Raw genomic sequence first — 15758 nt, forward strand, 5'->3', positions numbered from 1 at the left:
TGCAAGATATCATATTGCAGATCTAAATTTGTTCTTTCAGCATTTTCAATAGAGGCTTGCCATCTGTTGAACACACTTCCAACCAGTGATGGGAATAACGGTGTTACAAGTAACGGCGTAACGAGTAATCTAACTAATTACTATTCCTATCGTTACAACGCCGTCACAGTTACTAACAAGAAAATGCAGTCTGTTACTATTTTTCAACAAACAGACGGTTGAAGCTGTGTTCAGCTTACCGCATCTTATATCAGCTGCACGGAAGTAGCTGACTATGCAAGTAATCTGGACGCTACAGCTTTAACCATCTGCGCGCGCTCCCGCGGACGATAATCACGATCACTGTCTAGCACAACACCTGGAACTCAGGGGGCAAAACAATCGCATAAGTGCTCTTGTTTGACTGAGGAAGAATAAAGTAGTCGTGGTAAGCCAATCACATGACCACTTAAAGACAAAGCAAGAAGATGATATATACCAGTTTTTAAATTGTGTTGATAGGCCACGAGTCATGATAAACAATATATACGCGGCGTTTTTTCCTCAATAGTTTCGTCACGTTTACTGTCTAAGGACAGTGCTAGCAAGCACTCTCTGCTTATGACAAAACAAAAACCAAAAAAACAGGGGAAGTTTTAGGAGTGACGGCGAGAGAGAGAGAGAGAGAGAGAGAGAGAGAGAGAGAGAGAGAGAGAGAGAGAGAGAGAGAGAGAGAGAGCAGAAAAAGAGAGAGAGTGAGTTTTATTTGTGATGTTTAGCATGTTTGGAGTGTGTAGTTAATGTGTTGTCTTGCGTAGTTAGTGTGTAGTGTTGTGGATAGTTTTGTGTAGTGTTGTGGATAGTTTTGTGTTGTGTTGTGGATAGTTTTGTGTTGTGGATAGTTTTGTGTCGTGTGTCAGAACAATGAGGCGAGTGCTGTCTCCAGGTAGAAAAAGGAGTGATACACCTGCTGCTGTCAAACCTGCACCTGCGATGTCTTCTTTATTATAGTGGACAGAAATTATTTTTTTGGGAGTGGCACAAATAATTTGTGTGGCATCTTATTGAATGCAGAACAGCTGATTGTTCTGTAAATAGTTTGAAATGGTTATTTAAAAAAATCAAGGTAAAAGGTAAATGGATGCAATAATGGATAACTTTGTTGTTTGCAACACTTGTGCATAGGATTTTAAAATTGACAATTTATACTTGCATTTAAGGTTATGAAATATGATTCATTAAACATGTTCGTGGTTGTTAGAGTATAACCTTTATAAAAATATAACCTTTTCTACTCTGATTTTATGTTTTTTGTCTGATTTTAGATCAATTGTGTTAATACAGTATGTCAAAATGAAAACATAACTGTAAATTCAGACATGTGAGGTTGTGCTGACAAGGATGATACCAAACTAGGCAAAGTAAATAGTTTTTAAAGGTAAAATGTGGAGGGAAAACCAAAAGTAGTTCAAAATGGCCAATTATACCCTGGACCCAGAGGGTTAAACGTTTTTTTTAAAGTAACACAATAGTTACTTTTCAAGTAATTAATTACTTTTAGAATATTGTAACTAAGTTACTAACTCAGTTACTTTTTTGAAGAAGTAGTAACTATAATTAATTACTTTTTCAAAGTAACTTGCCCAACACTGCTTCCAACTACGTAATGATTTTTGTTATTGCTTTTGTTGTTTTTTCATTTATTGTCTATTAATTGTAGTTGTATTTATGATGTATTTTGGTTTTATGAAAATATATGTTTTATTGTAAAATGTATGTATTGTGATTGTAAGACCAACAAGGGACAATGGTTGTTACTAGGATAGCAATAGCTATAAACTTGTGTGTTACATCAGTTTCATGTTTTGTACTTGGACTATGTTAAACTGCACAGTCCTTTTTAAAGAAATAAAACAATAAAAGCCACAAATACCATTCTGGTGTAATATAAATAGAATTGAACTGGATTGAAAAATTCCTTGATTCCTTAAAAAAATCCTTGCCATATATATAAATATTTCAGGTCTAAAAAATGGTATATAGCTGTTGAAAGAAAGAGGGGCATCCTAGTTAATGGAAAACGCAAGACATAGGTGAAGGAAAGCGATTTCACAGTTTTTCTGTGATTGCCTTGTAGCCTTCCCTGACAATTTCACTATTTGGAATTCTTAAACTTCCTTTCTTGTAAGTGTGATGGATATCACCTTAACACTGTTTCAGAATGTCCAAAAGCAGTCATGTCATGCTGTGGAATTCTTCAAAGGTTGTAGCAATGGTACATGGTGACCTTAATCTGACATTAATATTCAAAAATATCCCATATAGGCAATGAATTTTGTATTCTGAATGCGATTATAGGCAGCATGGTGGCACGGTGGTTAGCACTGTTGCTGCACAGCAAGAAGGTCCTGAGTTCAACTCTTTCTGTGTGGAATTTGCATTTTCTCCCCGTGTTTGTATGGGGAGCGTGAATGGTTGTCTGTTTCTGTGTGTTAGCCCTGCGACAGACTGGCGACCTGTCCGCGGTGTACCCCGCCTCTCGCCCTATGACAGCTGGGATAGGCTCCAGCACCCCCCGCGACCCTAAAAAGGATAAGTGGAAGCGAATGGATGGATGGATGGATGGATGAATAAATGAGATTATATACCTTAGAAGACATTATGCTTTGCGCTAAGGCAATGCAGATGGATTGGTTCGTATATAGTGCTTTTCTACTCTGAGCTCCACTCAAAGAGAGAGCAACCTGGGGTTAATATCTTGCCAAAGGATATTTGGCATGCAGACTGGAGCAGACTAGGATTGAACCACCAACCTTCAGGTTAGTCGGTGACCTGCTCAACCACCTGAGCTTACAGCCACCCCCCTTAAGTGCCATCTATACACTATGATTGTGATATGTGAGCGAGTGATATGATTCACTCGTTGCACATTGCTTGCATTGGTTGCTAGTACACATTCCAGTTTCCTATGCCAAAAGTGTCAGTCAACATTTTCCTTTGATCTCATTAGGTCGCAATTTAAGTGGTTGCCTCAAAGTTAGGAAACTTTTAATTTGAAACCTTTTTCTTTTCAAATCACTATTTATTCCATCAGGCATCACTAGAAGTCACATCTTAAATGTCTGTGACTCACTGTTATGAATAGCTGCCTGCCCCTTATGTATTCAAAGATTATGTACCTGCTGCCTCCAGGTATCCAATTACTGACCTTCAAGTTCTTGAACTTCAATTCCAGCTTTCTTGACAGAATGATGCAACTCTTGAAAATAAAAGGTAATAATTAAAAAAAAATAATAATTGATGTATACAACCTAGTACTACTGTTCATCTGCAAAGCCAACAAAGAAGCAACCATAATTCAAGTCTTATAAGTCCAAAATAAATTAATCAATCAAAATTGGACTTAATACCCAAACATACTGTATGATAGATTTTGCTAGAACAATTAAAAGTTGGCAGCATTATTTTGATGAAGATAAACTTACTCTCTGTTGTAAACTTGTAGACGGATTTGCTGCTGGCATCCCCAACAAAAACACTGCCATCCCTAGTTTCAGCTATATCGTGAGGCATTTTGAACTCCTGCAATTGAAAGAGAAATACAAGTCACTTAAATTCTAGACAACATAATGACCCACCATTAAACTTCTTAGTAGTTTAAGGTGGGTCACATTATTGTGTGGTCCACACAGTAATGTGTGAACCACACACACATTACTGTGTGGTTCAGAATGTACGCAATACTTTGGACAACTGCAAACAGATTTAGCTAAAGTTTTGTTAACACTGGGATGACGGAAACTCAAGAGTTTTCTATTGCAGGAAAAGCATTAACTTAAACTCTTATCATGGTAATAGAAGCTGAACTGAATCTGCTCATTTCCAGGTTTTCTTCAACAAACTGACTCTTGTTCACTCTTTCAATGATATTGTGGCCCGGGGCATTGTTGGAGGCAGAGTGGTTCAAGGTTAGGTGTGTTCACGGGGATGTTCACTGTAGTATCCTACAGTGCCATTGCTTATTAAATTTAAGGGCAAAATGCATAGAGTGAAAGCTGCAGTTGGTTCGCACTTATTGCATTTCCTGATTCCGGGAACTGGCCCGGGTTTAATAACCTGTTGGGCCATTATGTGACAATGCGACCATGACAGTGTAGTGTCTGCACTGTCCTGGTCCTAGGTCATTTGACCCAGTGTTTTAAGTTTTCTTGTGTTTTGATTTTGTATTGTTATTTATGTTTAGCTCCACTTTATTACTCTTGAGTTTATTCTGTAGTGTCTACGTGGTTTTGTTTAGCTTTTTGATTATAGATTGCCTCTTTTGTCTTTGCCCTTTATGTCTCTCTCTGTGTGTCAGTCTTTGTATATTTTGTCTGAGTTCTTGTGTCTGGTTTCCCTTCCCTTCTCATGTTTCATTCTATCGTCCCCCTGCTTGTGATGTTTATCAATGTTTCCCCAGTCTGTCATGTTTCTCTCGTCTCCTCTCACACTCCCTCGTGCTCTTTCGTGTTCCTTTGCTTCCTCTCGTCTGCCTCTCCTTCACTCCCGTGTCATGTTCCTCAGTTTCCTGTTTTGTCATGCAGGCCTTATGTCAAGAGATTTTTGTTTTTATATAATTTGATCAGCTTCATGAAATGTGTTTTTCTGTTTTTTAAGCAATCTACATGTCTATGTGACTTTTCACCTAATAACTTTGTGATGAACTTATTCAGCTACTAAAACCACTTCCCGTTTTTAGAGAACAGATGTAGAAAAGGGAAATAACCCGAAGCTATAATCTTAAGTGTGCATGTGCTGATTCTGTTGATTCTGAGTGACGTTATTTTTACACACACACACACACACACACACACACACACACACACACACACACACACACACACACACACACACACACACACACACACACACACACACACACACACAAGACCTATAAATAAAGAATGCAGGCAGTGGCCAGCCGCAGATCTCAGAAGTGACTGCCCACGCGTGTAAAGACGAGTGCAGTCTTTGTGTTTTCTAACTCAGGTGTTTTAGCTGAAGAATTACAGGGTGATTTAAAGAAATCCCCTGTCACCTTACATTTACATGTTTGGTGTGTCTAGTTTTACCTGCCCTGTGGTGTCATGTTAATTCTTGTCAGCTGTGTCCCCCGTGTGTTCTCACTTTTCTCATTAGCCTTCTGTGTATTTACAGTGGCTTGCAAAAGTATTCGGCCCCCTTGAACTTTTCCACATTTTGTCACATTACAGCCACAAACGCGAATAAATTTTAATGGAATTCCACATGAAAGACCAACACAAAGTGGTGTACATGTGAGAAGTGGAACGAAAATCATACATGATTCCAAACATTTTTTACACATAAATAACTGCAAAGTGGGGTGTGCGTAATTATTCAGCCCCTGTGGTCTGAGTCCAGTCAGTTGCCCATAGACATTGCCTGATGAGTACTAATGACTAAATAGAGTGCACCTGTGTGTAATCTAATGTCAGTACAAATACAGCTGCTCTGTGACGGCCTCAGAGGTTGTCTAAGAGAATATTGGGAGCAACAACACCATGAAGTCCAAAGAACACACCCAGACAGGTCAGGGATAACGTTATTGAGAAATTTAAAGCCGCCTTAGGCTACAAAAAGATTTCCCAAGCCTTGAACATCCCACTGAGCACTGTTCAAGCGATCACTCAGAAACGGAAGAAGTATGGCACAACTGTAAACTTACCAAGACAAGGCCGTCCACTTAAACTTACAGGCCGAACAAGGAGAGCGCATCAGAAATGCAGCCAAGAGGCCCATGGTGACTTTGGACGAGCTGCAGAGATCTACAGCTCAGGTGGGGGAATCACCTGAACAACTATTAGTCGTGCACTGCACAAAGTTGGCCTTTATGGAAGAGTGGCAAGAAGAAAGCCATTGTTAACAGAAAACCATAAGAAGTCCCATTTGTCCCAAACTAACACTGCACATCACTCTGAACACACCATCCCCACTGTCAAATATGGTGTGGCAGCATCATGCTCTGGGGGTGCTTCTCTTCAGCAGGGGCAGGGAAGCTGGTCAGAGTTGATGGGAAGATGGATGGAGCCAAATACAGGGCAATCTTGAAAGAAAACCTCTTGGAGTCTGCAAAAGACTTGAGACTGGGGCGGAGGTTCAGGGCACACAGGGCACATGTCTTGCACACTAAAGGAGCTGTAGGAATTACTGGGCATTAAATCTGTTTGGACCAGTGCCTACCACCTTCAGACTGACAGGTTGGTGGAGCGGCTGAATAAAATTTTAAAGTTGGACTTGATTAAGGAAAACTGGGAGGAAGGTCCAAGCCCAGCGAAAAATGAGAAATTCAATACGTCCTGGACCTGAGAGCAAAGCTACACAATCTGGGGAGGTTATGATGGGAGAATTTGCTCCATGTCTAGGAATTTCAGCAGCGCCTGTACAACCTAAGGGCTAACGTTTTCACCAGGAGATAAAGTGCTTGTGTTACTCTCATCTTCTAGCTTGAAATTACTCACCAATTGGCTACATGAAGGGTCCTTCCTTCATGTCACACAGCGACATGGAAAATATGTTTCACTCCTTTTTGCAGCGGCCTTCTTGATGTCAGATCTGTAGCATGATGTCTTGATAGCTCAAAATGCACTAAAATATTTTTAGACAATGTTCCCTAATCACTTTGACCATTCACCATAATTGCCTTCCAGCAACTGCCGACACTTCCAACAAAAACATAAATCAAGTTGAAGGAATACTTGGGAGAGAAGAACCAGAGGCACAGGTACAAGGGGACATAGAAATAGAAGTACTTCCACAGAAATCTTAAAATAGCAGACGCAGGCAGGCTTTTGATTTCAATAGACCTGTTATTAGAACATTTTGGGGGGGAAAGAACCTTTGATTGTATTAAAAAGTGTTTTTACCTTTTTGTTAGGGCTAAAGGTGTCCAAAATATCCTTGGTTGAATAATCTATAACAAAACCTCTAATTGGAACTGGACGAGATAGCGATTCCCCATTTACTGCAAAAATCAAGCCATCTTCACATAGAAGAAAGACAGACACACGCACACACACACACACACACACACACACACACACACACACACAAATTGTTAAGCATGTATACATGTAAAGCAGGAAGAGAGTTGTTGAGTAATAAAATAAATAAAAAGAACTCTTAAAATGAATGCATATTAGTATTAGATATTAGTTCCGAGTACGCATAAAGCTTGTAAACACCGGATCTACATATTTTTGCTAGAGGATGTCATCGTGACCTAACACAACAAAGGATGAACATTGATTAACATTAAAAAAAAATAATAATATTGAGGACACCACTTAGACTGAAAAGTTAAAAAAAAACTGCAGAAGGTATGCACAAAAATATATTTTACAATAGCTTATTGCAGTAAGCAGCAAGAAAACAAGCTTAAGAGGAAACAATACGACTACTGACTTCTACTGAGTATTCAGTAAACTTACCCCCAGTAGGGCTGTAGGAGATAGCAAACACTTCCCCTCCAAATTCATCTTTTTTAATTTCCTTGACAAACTCTCCAGTTTCTGCTATAAAGCACTGGATGCGTCCATTCTCTCTATCTGCCACACAAATTTCCTTTTTATCAGGAAGTAACACCAGGCTGTGGGGAATATGAAAAGGTATTCGCCTTCTCCTGTCTGATGAGCCTATAGTCCAAAAAATAAGACAAGGTTAAAATAATGTAAATTGTGTCTGGAGACACTATGGTAGCAGTAATCTCTTAACCTTCTGGATCTATTTATGTTAGTTTCATAAATCAAGAAACAGCAATGTTTGCAAATACAGCTTTGCATTTGAAATTGATACATGTATACTCCACAGCTAACACAAGTATAACTAATTAAAATCTCCACAAAAACTTGTGTGGCAGAATAATAAAGAAATTATATTTTATGAGATGTCACCTTAGTGTCTAATACTTCTTACTACTTGTATGGTTTAAGCATTGTAGCAAATAGGCTAATATCCAAGCTTTGCAGAGTGTGTGTGTGTGTGTGTGTGTGTGTGTGTGTGTGTGTGTGTGTGTGTGTGTGTGTGTGGCTGGTGAGATACCTGCACCCCACTCAGACAGGTATTTGCCATCAGCAGAGAACTTAATTATCCTGGCATTACAGTAACCATCAGAGACAAAGATGTTCCCACTTTCAGTGTCAACTGCCACATCAGTGGGCTGGCAGAAATGGTTGTTGTCACTCCCTGGTATAAAGGCCTCTCCTAATGCCATCAAGGTTTTGTCTTTGCCATCACTGCTAACTTTTAACACCTGATGAGTATACAAAGTGAAGCATCTTAAACTTTCCCTTTTGCATTTGTGGTCATTTAAACTAAGTTAATTGATACAACATCCGCTTTAAATACGTAATCCTCAAACCTTATTCTTATAGGTAATATACAATTTCAAAATGTCTCCATCTTTTAATTTATTGGCAAATATGAAGTGCAATCTATACACACTCATTGAGAATGCACCTTACAAAAACAGCAGCTTACCTGATGAAGAGCCACATCAGTCACCCAGTAATTATTCTCTTTGTCTGCTGTTATTCCATGAGGCAAAAAAAACCTGCAACATCAGAGAAATGCTTCATTATAAGACAATTATGACTGTGTTTGAGATGCCTGGTTGTCGGCACTCTAATTCACACACAAAAAAACAATAACAAAAAAACACAAAAGCTCTGTATCACTTACATGTTTCTGCCAGAAGCCTTCAAGATACTGCCCTTGGATGGATCCACAACTAAAATGGCAGACTGCTGAATTGGTCCTAGGGACCTCTGCTGGTATCTTGCCTGATTGTTAAAAGAGCTGGAAAACAAAAAACAAACAAAGAAAAAAAACATGAATGTCTTTTTGCATTTTTATAAAAACAATGTGTGGTGATTTTTCTAGACGTCAAATGCAACAGAAAGTATTTTTGTTTAATAAGTAAATTGTCATCCACATCACATTATACAAAAAAGTGATTAGAGCTGACTTCTATTATGCACTTTTTTTGTGTTATCTCATACTTATCCTTTCATCCTACAATCTACTGGTAAAAATCACTTTTTCAGCTTCCTTTCCTCCTATTCTTCATTTCTTAGACATGACTGGTAACTGGCATCCTATTAGACTAAAAAAGGTTGCGGTCTGAGGAGACACTAAATGCTTTTCTTAACTATAATAGTAATTTTTTGAACCATCAAGACTAAAACTTATTTGGATTTTTTTGTTATACAATTATTAAGAATTTAATCGCTAATACGAGATCTGTGTTCTTTGCCAGTAAGGTGAAGGCATTACATTAGACTGAGAGTACACAACAATACTGAGAGGGTTTTTTTGGTGTTCTTTTGGTTGAAAAAGCTGTTTAAGAGAAGAATGGTTATAACTTAAGTAAAATAAACTTACTCTGCTCCCCAGTGGTGGTCACCTCTGTGAAAAATGACCAAGTTAGAATCTGAGTCAAGAGCAAGTCCTGACACCTGTCCTAGCTGAAGTGAACTCTGTGGCCAAGCTGAAACTTGCTCAAAATGGTAGTCTATAACAAACACACACACACACACACACACACACACACACACACACACACACACACACACACACACACACACACACGTTAAGGTATGCTCAACACAGTGTCAAAAGGTGGTACCTGGTATCTGATGATAATAAATAAATGTACACAGTGTGGTAAAGTGCACATACAATATATCAATAACAAAACTAGTGCACTGTATTTGCAGACTGGATACAAATCAGTGATTATTCTGGGCTATGACACTCAAGAATTAAATTGGGATTTACGTTTCAACCGTCAATGATAATTAAGAGCTTTGTGTAATCATAGAAAGAAAAGCGCACATGTTTGCATTACCAAATTAGCTGCATCAGATTCCCAGTATCTAGTTGGTATGACTTGTTTCATTCATGCTTCAGAATCATTTTCAGTTGCAGTTATTTATGATTCAGTGGTACTACCCTAGTAGTACCACTGAATTATGAATTATGTTACACATGACATTATGTTTTTTCATATTGTGAAATGTGATGCTAAACAAACTGAGGTAGACTAACTGTTATTTGCTGTACTGTGATGGCTTTAAAGTAAATAACACTGTTGAATTGCACAGAGGCCATCCAGTAAAATATTAGCATAAGCAGTAAATCAGCCAACAACTTGTAAAACATCAGCTGACATCTGGTTGAATTCAGGTGTGTAAATCTACAAAGAGCAGCAGGTCAGCTGATCACAGCCTGTACACTAAGAAAATCCACTGGAGCTCTCAATAAAAATTATTCTGAGTTGTGATTTTTTTTCCCCCATAATGAGCCATTACAACTGATTTCAGGATTCCCCCACCTAAATCCTACTTTAACCCCTGACTGTACTTGTTTTCGTGTTTAATGGCAAAGTCACCCTCTACAACAGCGGTCCCCAACCTTTTTTGCGCCATGGACCAGTTTATGCCCGACAATATTTTCACGGACCGGCCTTTAAGGTGTCGCGGATAAATACAACAAAATAAAACTAGTACCGATACCGAAAAAAAGAAGATTTATTCATAACACACGTGAAAAGACCCAGGAAAACCGAGTTAACGAAGAAAAAAAAAACCCGATAACAAAATAATGCTAAAAACCAATAAAAACACTGAAAACCATACATTTCACACCCGAGTCTTACTCTTGCGGCCCGGTACCAAATGACTCACGGACCGGTACCAGTCTGTGGCCCGGGGGTTGGCGACCGCTGCTCTACAATGTAGGCAACAGAAAAAAGATACATGCATATTTACATACTTCAAATTTATGTAAGTGACTGTGCATTGGGCTTGTAATGCTTTTTTCAAGGTGTAAGAAACGTACACTTGCCTGAATGCAGACTGCACTGGAACTAGTGCCTACACTACAATTTAAACATCATTACATTGTTATCCTTAGCTTAAATTCAATTCAAATTTTTTAATTCAATTTTATTTATATAGCTACAAATCACAACAATAGTTGCCTCAAGGTGCTTTATATAGTAAGGTAAAGACCCTACAATAATACAAAAAGCTTCATATTCTTATAGTATTTGTGTGTGTGTGTGTGTGAGAGAGTGTGTGTGTGTGGAGAGAGCGAGAGAGCAAGACAAAGAGAGAGAGAGTGCAAAGTGTTAGAACTTACCCTGATCCACAGTTTCTAGTTTATTTGTATCCAGCACAACTGCGTAGTCACGATCATCTTTATGAGAGAAAAAAACCAAAATATGGTAACTAAATATGGTAGTTATACAATTAATTTTAAAAAGACAATGGGCCACAGATGGAAAGAATTGCGAAAAATGACTAAAAATCTTAAATTAGCATAGATTTTATTCTACAAAAAACAACAAATGCTAAGTTAACAATTTGGATTAGAGATGGTTAGTATGAACAATATTTGATGTCGCTGTACCTGTGGATTGTCCCAGATGCATCACAGAATTCATATGGCTTGGACTGACATTAATGGGTACATTTGCCTCAGGGGGAATATGTTGGAACAGCTCTTCAGAACCCATCTCCATGCAGTTCATGTAAGGGATAGCATGTCTGCTTTCCATGTAATACATTATATAGAAGTTGCACATTTCATCATCAGAAGTACCGCTGTATTAAAAAAAGATAGATACCTGGTATTGATTTCTCGCCTAGTTAGTATATGCAAATAATGTTTGTGTAAATAGTTTTATGTTGTAAGTGTAACATTAAGACCTTGTCTACAAACTTCTCAACATAGAGTACTATATTTCAGCAGCTATCCCTCTATAAATTAGCAATAATCACTGACAATTGAGGACTAGCATATTTATTTTAAATGACTAACTGTCACAGTTGGACACAATTTATTAATATCAACTACCAGCACAAGAAATACAAGATCCTTATCGGGGTCACAGGCCGGCACGAGCCTATCCCAGCTAACATTGCGCAAAAGGCAGGACAGTACAGGGCACTTAGAACTAGCCTTTTTTAATCATCTTACAATTTGTAAATGTCAGATGAAATCAAAACTAAAATGTGAAAGAAATAAGATGGTTGCATCTTAAGAGCTTTAGTCCATGTTAAGAAATTAGCATTACTGGGCCTTCATTCATTTCAATAAGGCAAGTGCAATTACTGGGCAATCGTGGCTCAAGAGTTGGGAGTTCGCCTTGTAATCGGAAGGCTGCCGGTTCGAGCCCCGGCTCGGACAGTCTCGGTCGTTGTGTCCTTGGGCAAGACACTTCACCCATTGCCTACTGGTGGTGGTCAGAGGGCCCGGTGGCGCCAGTGTCCGGCAGCCTCGCCTCTGTCAGTGCGCCCCAGGGTGGCTGTTGGCTACAATGTAGCTTGCCATCACCAGTGTGTGAATGTGTGTGTGTGGATGACTGGTTATGCAAAGCGCTTTGGGGTCCTTAGGGACTAGTAAAGCGCTATATAAATACAGGCCATTTACCATTTTACCATATACTAGCTGGCCTTACGGGCCAGGCACATACAAAAAACCCACATTCTAGATACATTCTTATGTGGAAAGGCAGGGCAGACTTTGGTACGAGACATTTTTTTAAATTAAGATCAATACAATTTTAGCACAGTGCTTTTTTAAATCTTAATGCTTGGAAGCTTAATGCTTGGTTTCTTTATGCCTTCAGTGCATACCATATTGAGAAAAACAGTAAATGGATATAAGTCTAATACTTTTTCACTAAGGTTACATTAGGTTGAAGAACTCACCCAATGTAAGTTTTTGAGGTTTTACCCTCACCAGTGAACACACATCTGGCAGCAAGGGTATCACCATATTTCACAGTCACCTGCTTGTTAGCAGGATAGAAAGCCTAAAGAGAAAAAAATCAGTCAGTGGTGAGCAAAGAGAAAACTAAACTGTACTTGAAAAGAAACAGACAACGTGGGCAAGAAAGAGAGAAAGCATTAAAGAGAAAGAAAGAGAAGACCTGCTTTTACATTAGGTTTCTTGCAGTTTTTGTACCTAGGACAATTTTTTAGTTGTTTGTTAAGGTATTTAAAATTGCTGTATACATTATTCAGGCCTAAAAAGGCACCTACTTACAGTGCCTAGACGCTAGAGTTGTGTCTTGACGTAACAGATTAATCTCTTCATCAAATCAAATCAAATCACTTTTATTGTCACATCACATGTGCAGGCACACTGGCACAGCACATGCGAGTGAAATTCTTGTGTGCGAGCCCCACAAGCAACAGAGATGTGCAAACACAACAACACAAACGAGCAAAATACAAGAATGGCCAACCTGAAACTAATAAATATATGTACAATATATAATAGTGTATGCATTTCTGGATGTGTATACTAAATATTTTCCTACGTGTGTGTGTGTGTGTGTGTGTGTGTGTGTGTGTGTGTGTGTGTATAAAGATTTTTACAAATTAAATAGTAAAAAAAATAATAATAAAATAATAATAATAATAATAATAATAATAATAATAATAATAAAATATATAAAATATACAGAGTTGAATATGTGCAAAACAAGTGGCATTTATATACAGTGTGGAGTGCATAATGTTGAAGTTCCAGTAGTGAAGCTGAGGTGTCTATGACGTGTTCAGCAGTCTGATGGCCTGATGGAAAAAGCTGTCTCTCAGTCTGCTGGTACGGGACCGGATGCTGCAGAACCTCCTTCCTGATGGAAGCAGTCTGAACAGTTTATGGCTGGGGTGACTGGAGTCCTTGATGATCCTCCCCGCTTTCCTCAGGCACCGCTTCCTGTAGATGTCTTGGAGGGAGGGAAGCTCACCTCCAATTATCCGTTCAGAGCACCGCACTACTCGCTGGAGAGCTTTGCAGTTGTAGGCGGTGCTGTTGCCATACCAGGTGGTGATGCATCCAGTGAGGATGCTCTCAATGGCACAGTGATAGAAGGTCCTGAGGATGCGGGGGCTCATAGCTTCTGTTAATGAGTGAACATTTTGTCCTTAATCTTAATGTGTTAGAAGCAGGAAAAATGGCTGAGCTTAAGGATTTGAAAGATTTTGACTAGGGCCAAACTGTGATGCGCACATGATTGGATCAGAGCAGCTCCAAAACTGCAGTTCTTGTGGTGTATTCTGCAGTGGTCAGTATCTATCAGAAGTGGTCCAAGGAAAGATAACTGGTGGACCTGTCATGGTCCGGGTGAGTACGGGGTTTTTCCACTCCGCTGGGCTCCACCTTCAGGCAGAGACTCCAATCAGCTTCCACACCTGGTTCCAATCAAGTCACCAGCATATAAGACCAGCATTCACAACAGACCTCTGCTAGATCTTCTGCTAACTCACGTTAGTGCTAGGCCGCCAAGCCCTTGTGAGAGCCCTTAACTACTGCTTTTCTCCTCACCGTGTTTTCTTTGTCATAGGACCCACCTGGCAGTCGCACTTCCCAAGCTAAACTACTCACATCTCCGCCTGGACGCTGGTTCTGTCATCTGGTTGCTTCCTTTCCATCATCGGACTACACCTGCCTGCCTCCCTGCAAAGTCCCTCACTCCAAGTATATTCTGGATCCTCTCTGGACACTCCTCACCCGGAACCCCTTGGACACCCCCTCATCACATGACACTTTAACCTGCAACGCGTAAGCCCTAACCACCATAGTCTACTCCTTCAGCTGTGATTCACTAGACTGCCACTGACTACTTGTCTCCTCTCATTATAGTGACTGCGTACCTCCATCCAAGCCGGTGCCCCTTTTTCCATTCCCAGGATCCATCGGTGAAATCTAGCACCTAGTCATAGCACTCAGAGTTTCATGTTCATAGTTTGGCCCCTCAGTTCATAGCATTCATAGTTTCCTGCTTTGTAAGTTCACTAGGCACTGTAAATAAAGCACTGTGTTCACGCCTGTTTTGCCTCCCTCTGTGTCTGCATTTGAGTCCACACCCACAGCCTGGCCCTCTCGGCCCCAACAGGACCAGCAACAAGGTCATGGGCAGCCAAATGTGTCACTCCATGTACATCACTGATGCACATAGGGAGCAAAGACTGGCCTGTGTGAATTGATCCAACAGATGAGCGAATGTGGCTGAAACTGCCAAAAAAAGTGTGGTTCTGATAGAAATGTATCAGAATACACAGTGCAGACCAGTCAGGGTTCCCATGCTGAACCCTGTGCACCTCTAAAGCACAAACAATGGGCATTGTAAAGCATAAGAACTATAACACAGAGCAATGGAAAAAAGGTGGCCTAGTCTGGTGAATCATGTTTTCTTTTACAGTACATTATGTGGATGGCTTGATTTTCCGGTAATAGACATTCACACCAATGCTCTGTGGGAGATCTTTTTGTAGGGATCTAGCAATGCTCATACTGTTCCTTCTTGTACAAAGGAACACATACCAGTTATAATTGGGTAAGGAACTTGTACTCCCCAGCTCTCCTAAAGTAATTGCCTTTCTCCTTCATGCTCTTGAGAATAAGCTGAGAAACACAGCAAACCTTTGCAAATGGCACATATGAACGGGCCATCCTAGAGGAACTGGACTATCTATCCAACATTTTTTAAAGTCTAAGTATCACCTGGATATAAAGTATATATACAGTCAGGAAAGATGAGGATGGAAAAAATGTCAGGGCCCTCAACCTGGAAAACCATTGCCGTTTTGGGGCTTGTCTCATTCTTGACCCTCTTTTGTGTACCTGTTGTTCTTTTCACCAACATCAAGCAGCTGAAATTGATTAACAACCTTTCTAATATTTAACTGCCCGGATCAGTATCCCAG

The 15758-nt window shown here is 39.7% G+C and overlaps 1 protein-coding gene across 3 annotated transcripts in view; it reads right to left on the reverse strand.

Moving 5' to 3' along the window:
• The window catches only part of pam (peptidylglycine alpha-amidating monooxygenase), a 60239-nt gene that overhangs the window by 7468 nt on the left and 37013 nt on the right, over positions 1-15758 (reverse strand). For all 3 annotated transcript variants that reach the window (XM_085280409.1, XM_085280406.1, XM_085280408.1), the window contains exons 12-22: positions 12753-12856; positions 11449-11642; positions 11179-11235; positions 9418-9547; positions 8716-8832; positions 8515-8587; positions 8077-8287; positions 7467-7670; positions 6903-7018; positions 3465-3561; positions 3188-3238 (exon numbers count right to left, since the gene is read on the reverse strand). In XM_085280409.1, coding sequence (XP_085136535.1) covers positions 3188-3238; positions 3465-3561; positions 6903-7018; positions 7467-7670; positions 8077-8287; positions 8515-8587; positions 8716-8832; positions 9418-9547; positions 11179-11235; positions 11449-11642; positions 12753-12856 — 1354 coding nt within the window. The remainder of the gene's footprint in view (positions 1-3187; positions 3239-3464; positions 3562-6902; positions 7019-7466; positions 7671-8076; positions 8288-8514; positions 8588-8715; positions 8833-9417; positions 9548-11178; positions 11236-11448; positions 11643-12752; positions 12857-15758) is intronic.

Source organism: Mchenga conophoros, linkage group LG7, assembly GCF_057382185.1.
Source record: "Mchenga conophoros isolate Kocher_MC1m ecotype Shallow Benthic linkage group LG7, M_conophoros_male_GT1.1, whole genome shotgun sequence".
NCBI lineage: Eukaryota > Metazoa > Chordata > Actinopteri > Cichliformes > Cichlidae > Mchenga > Mchenga conophoros.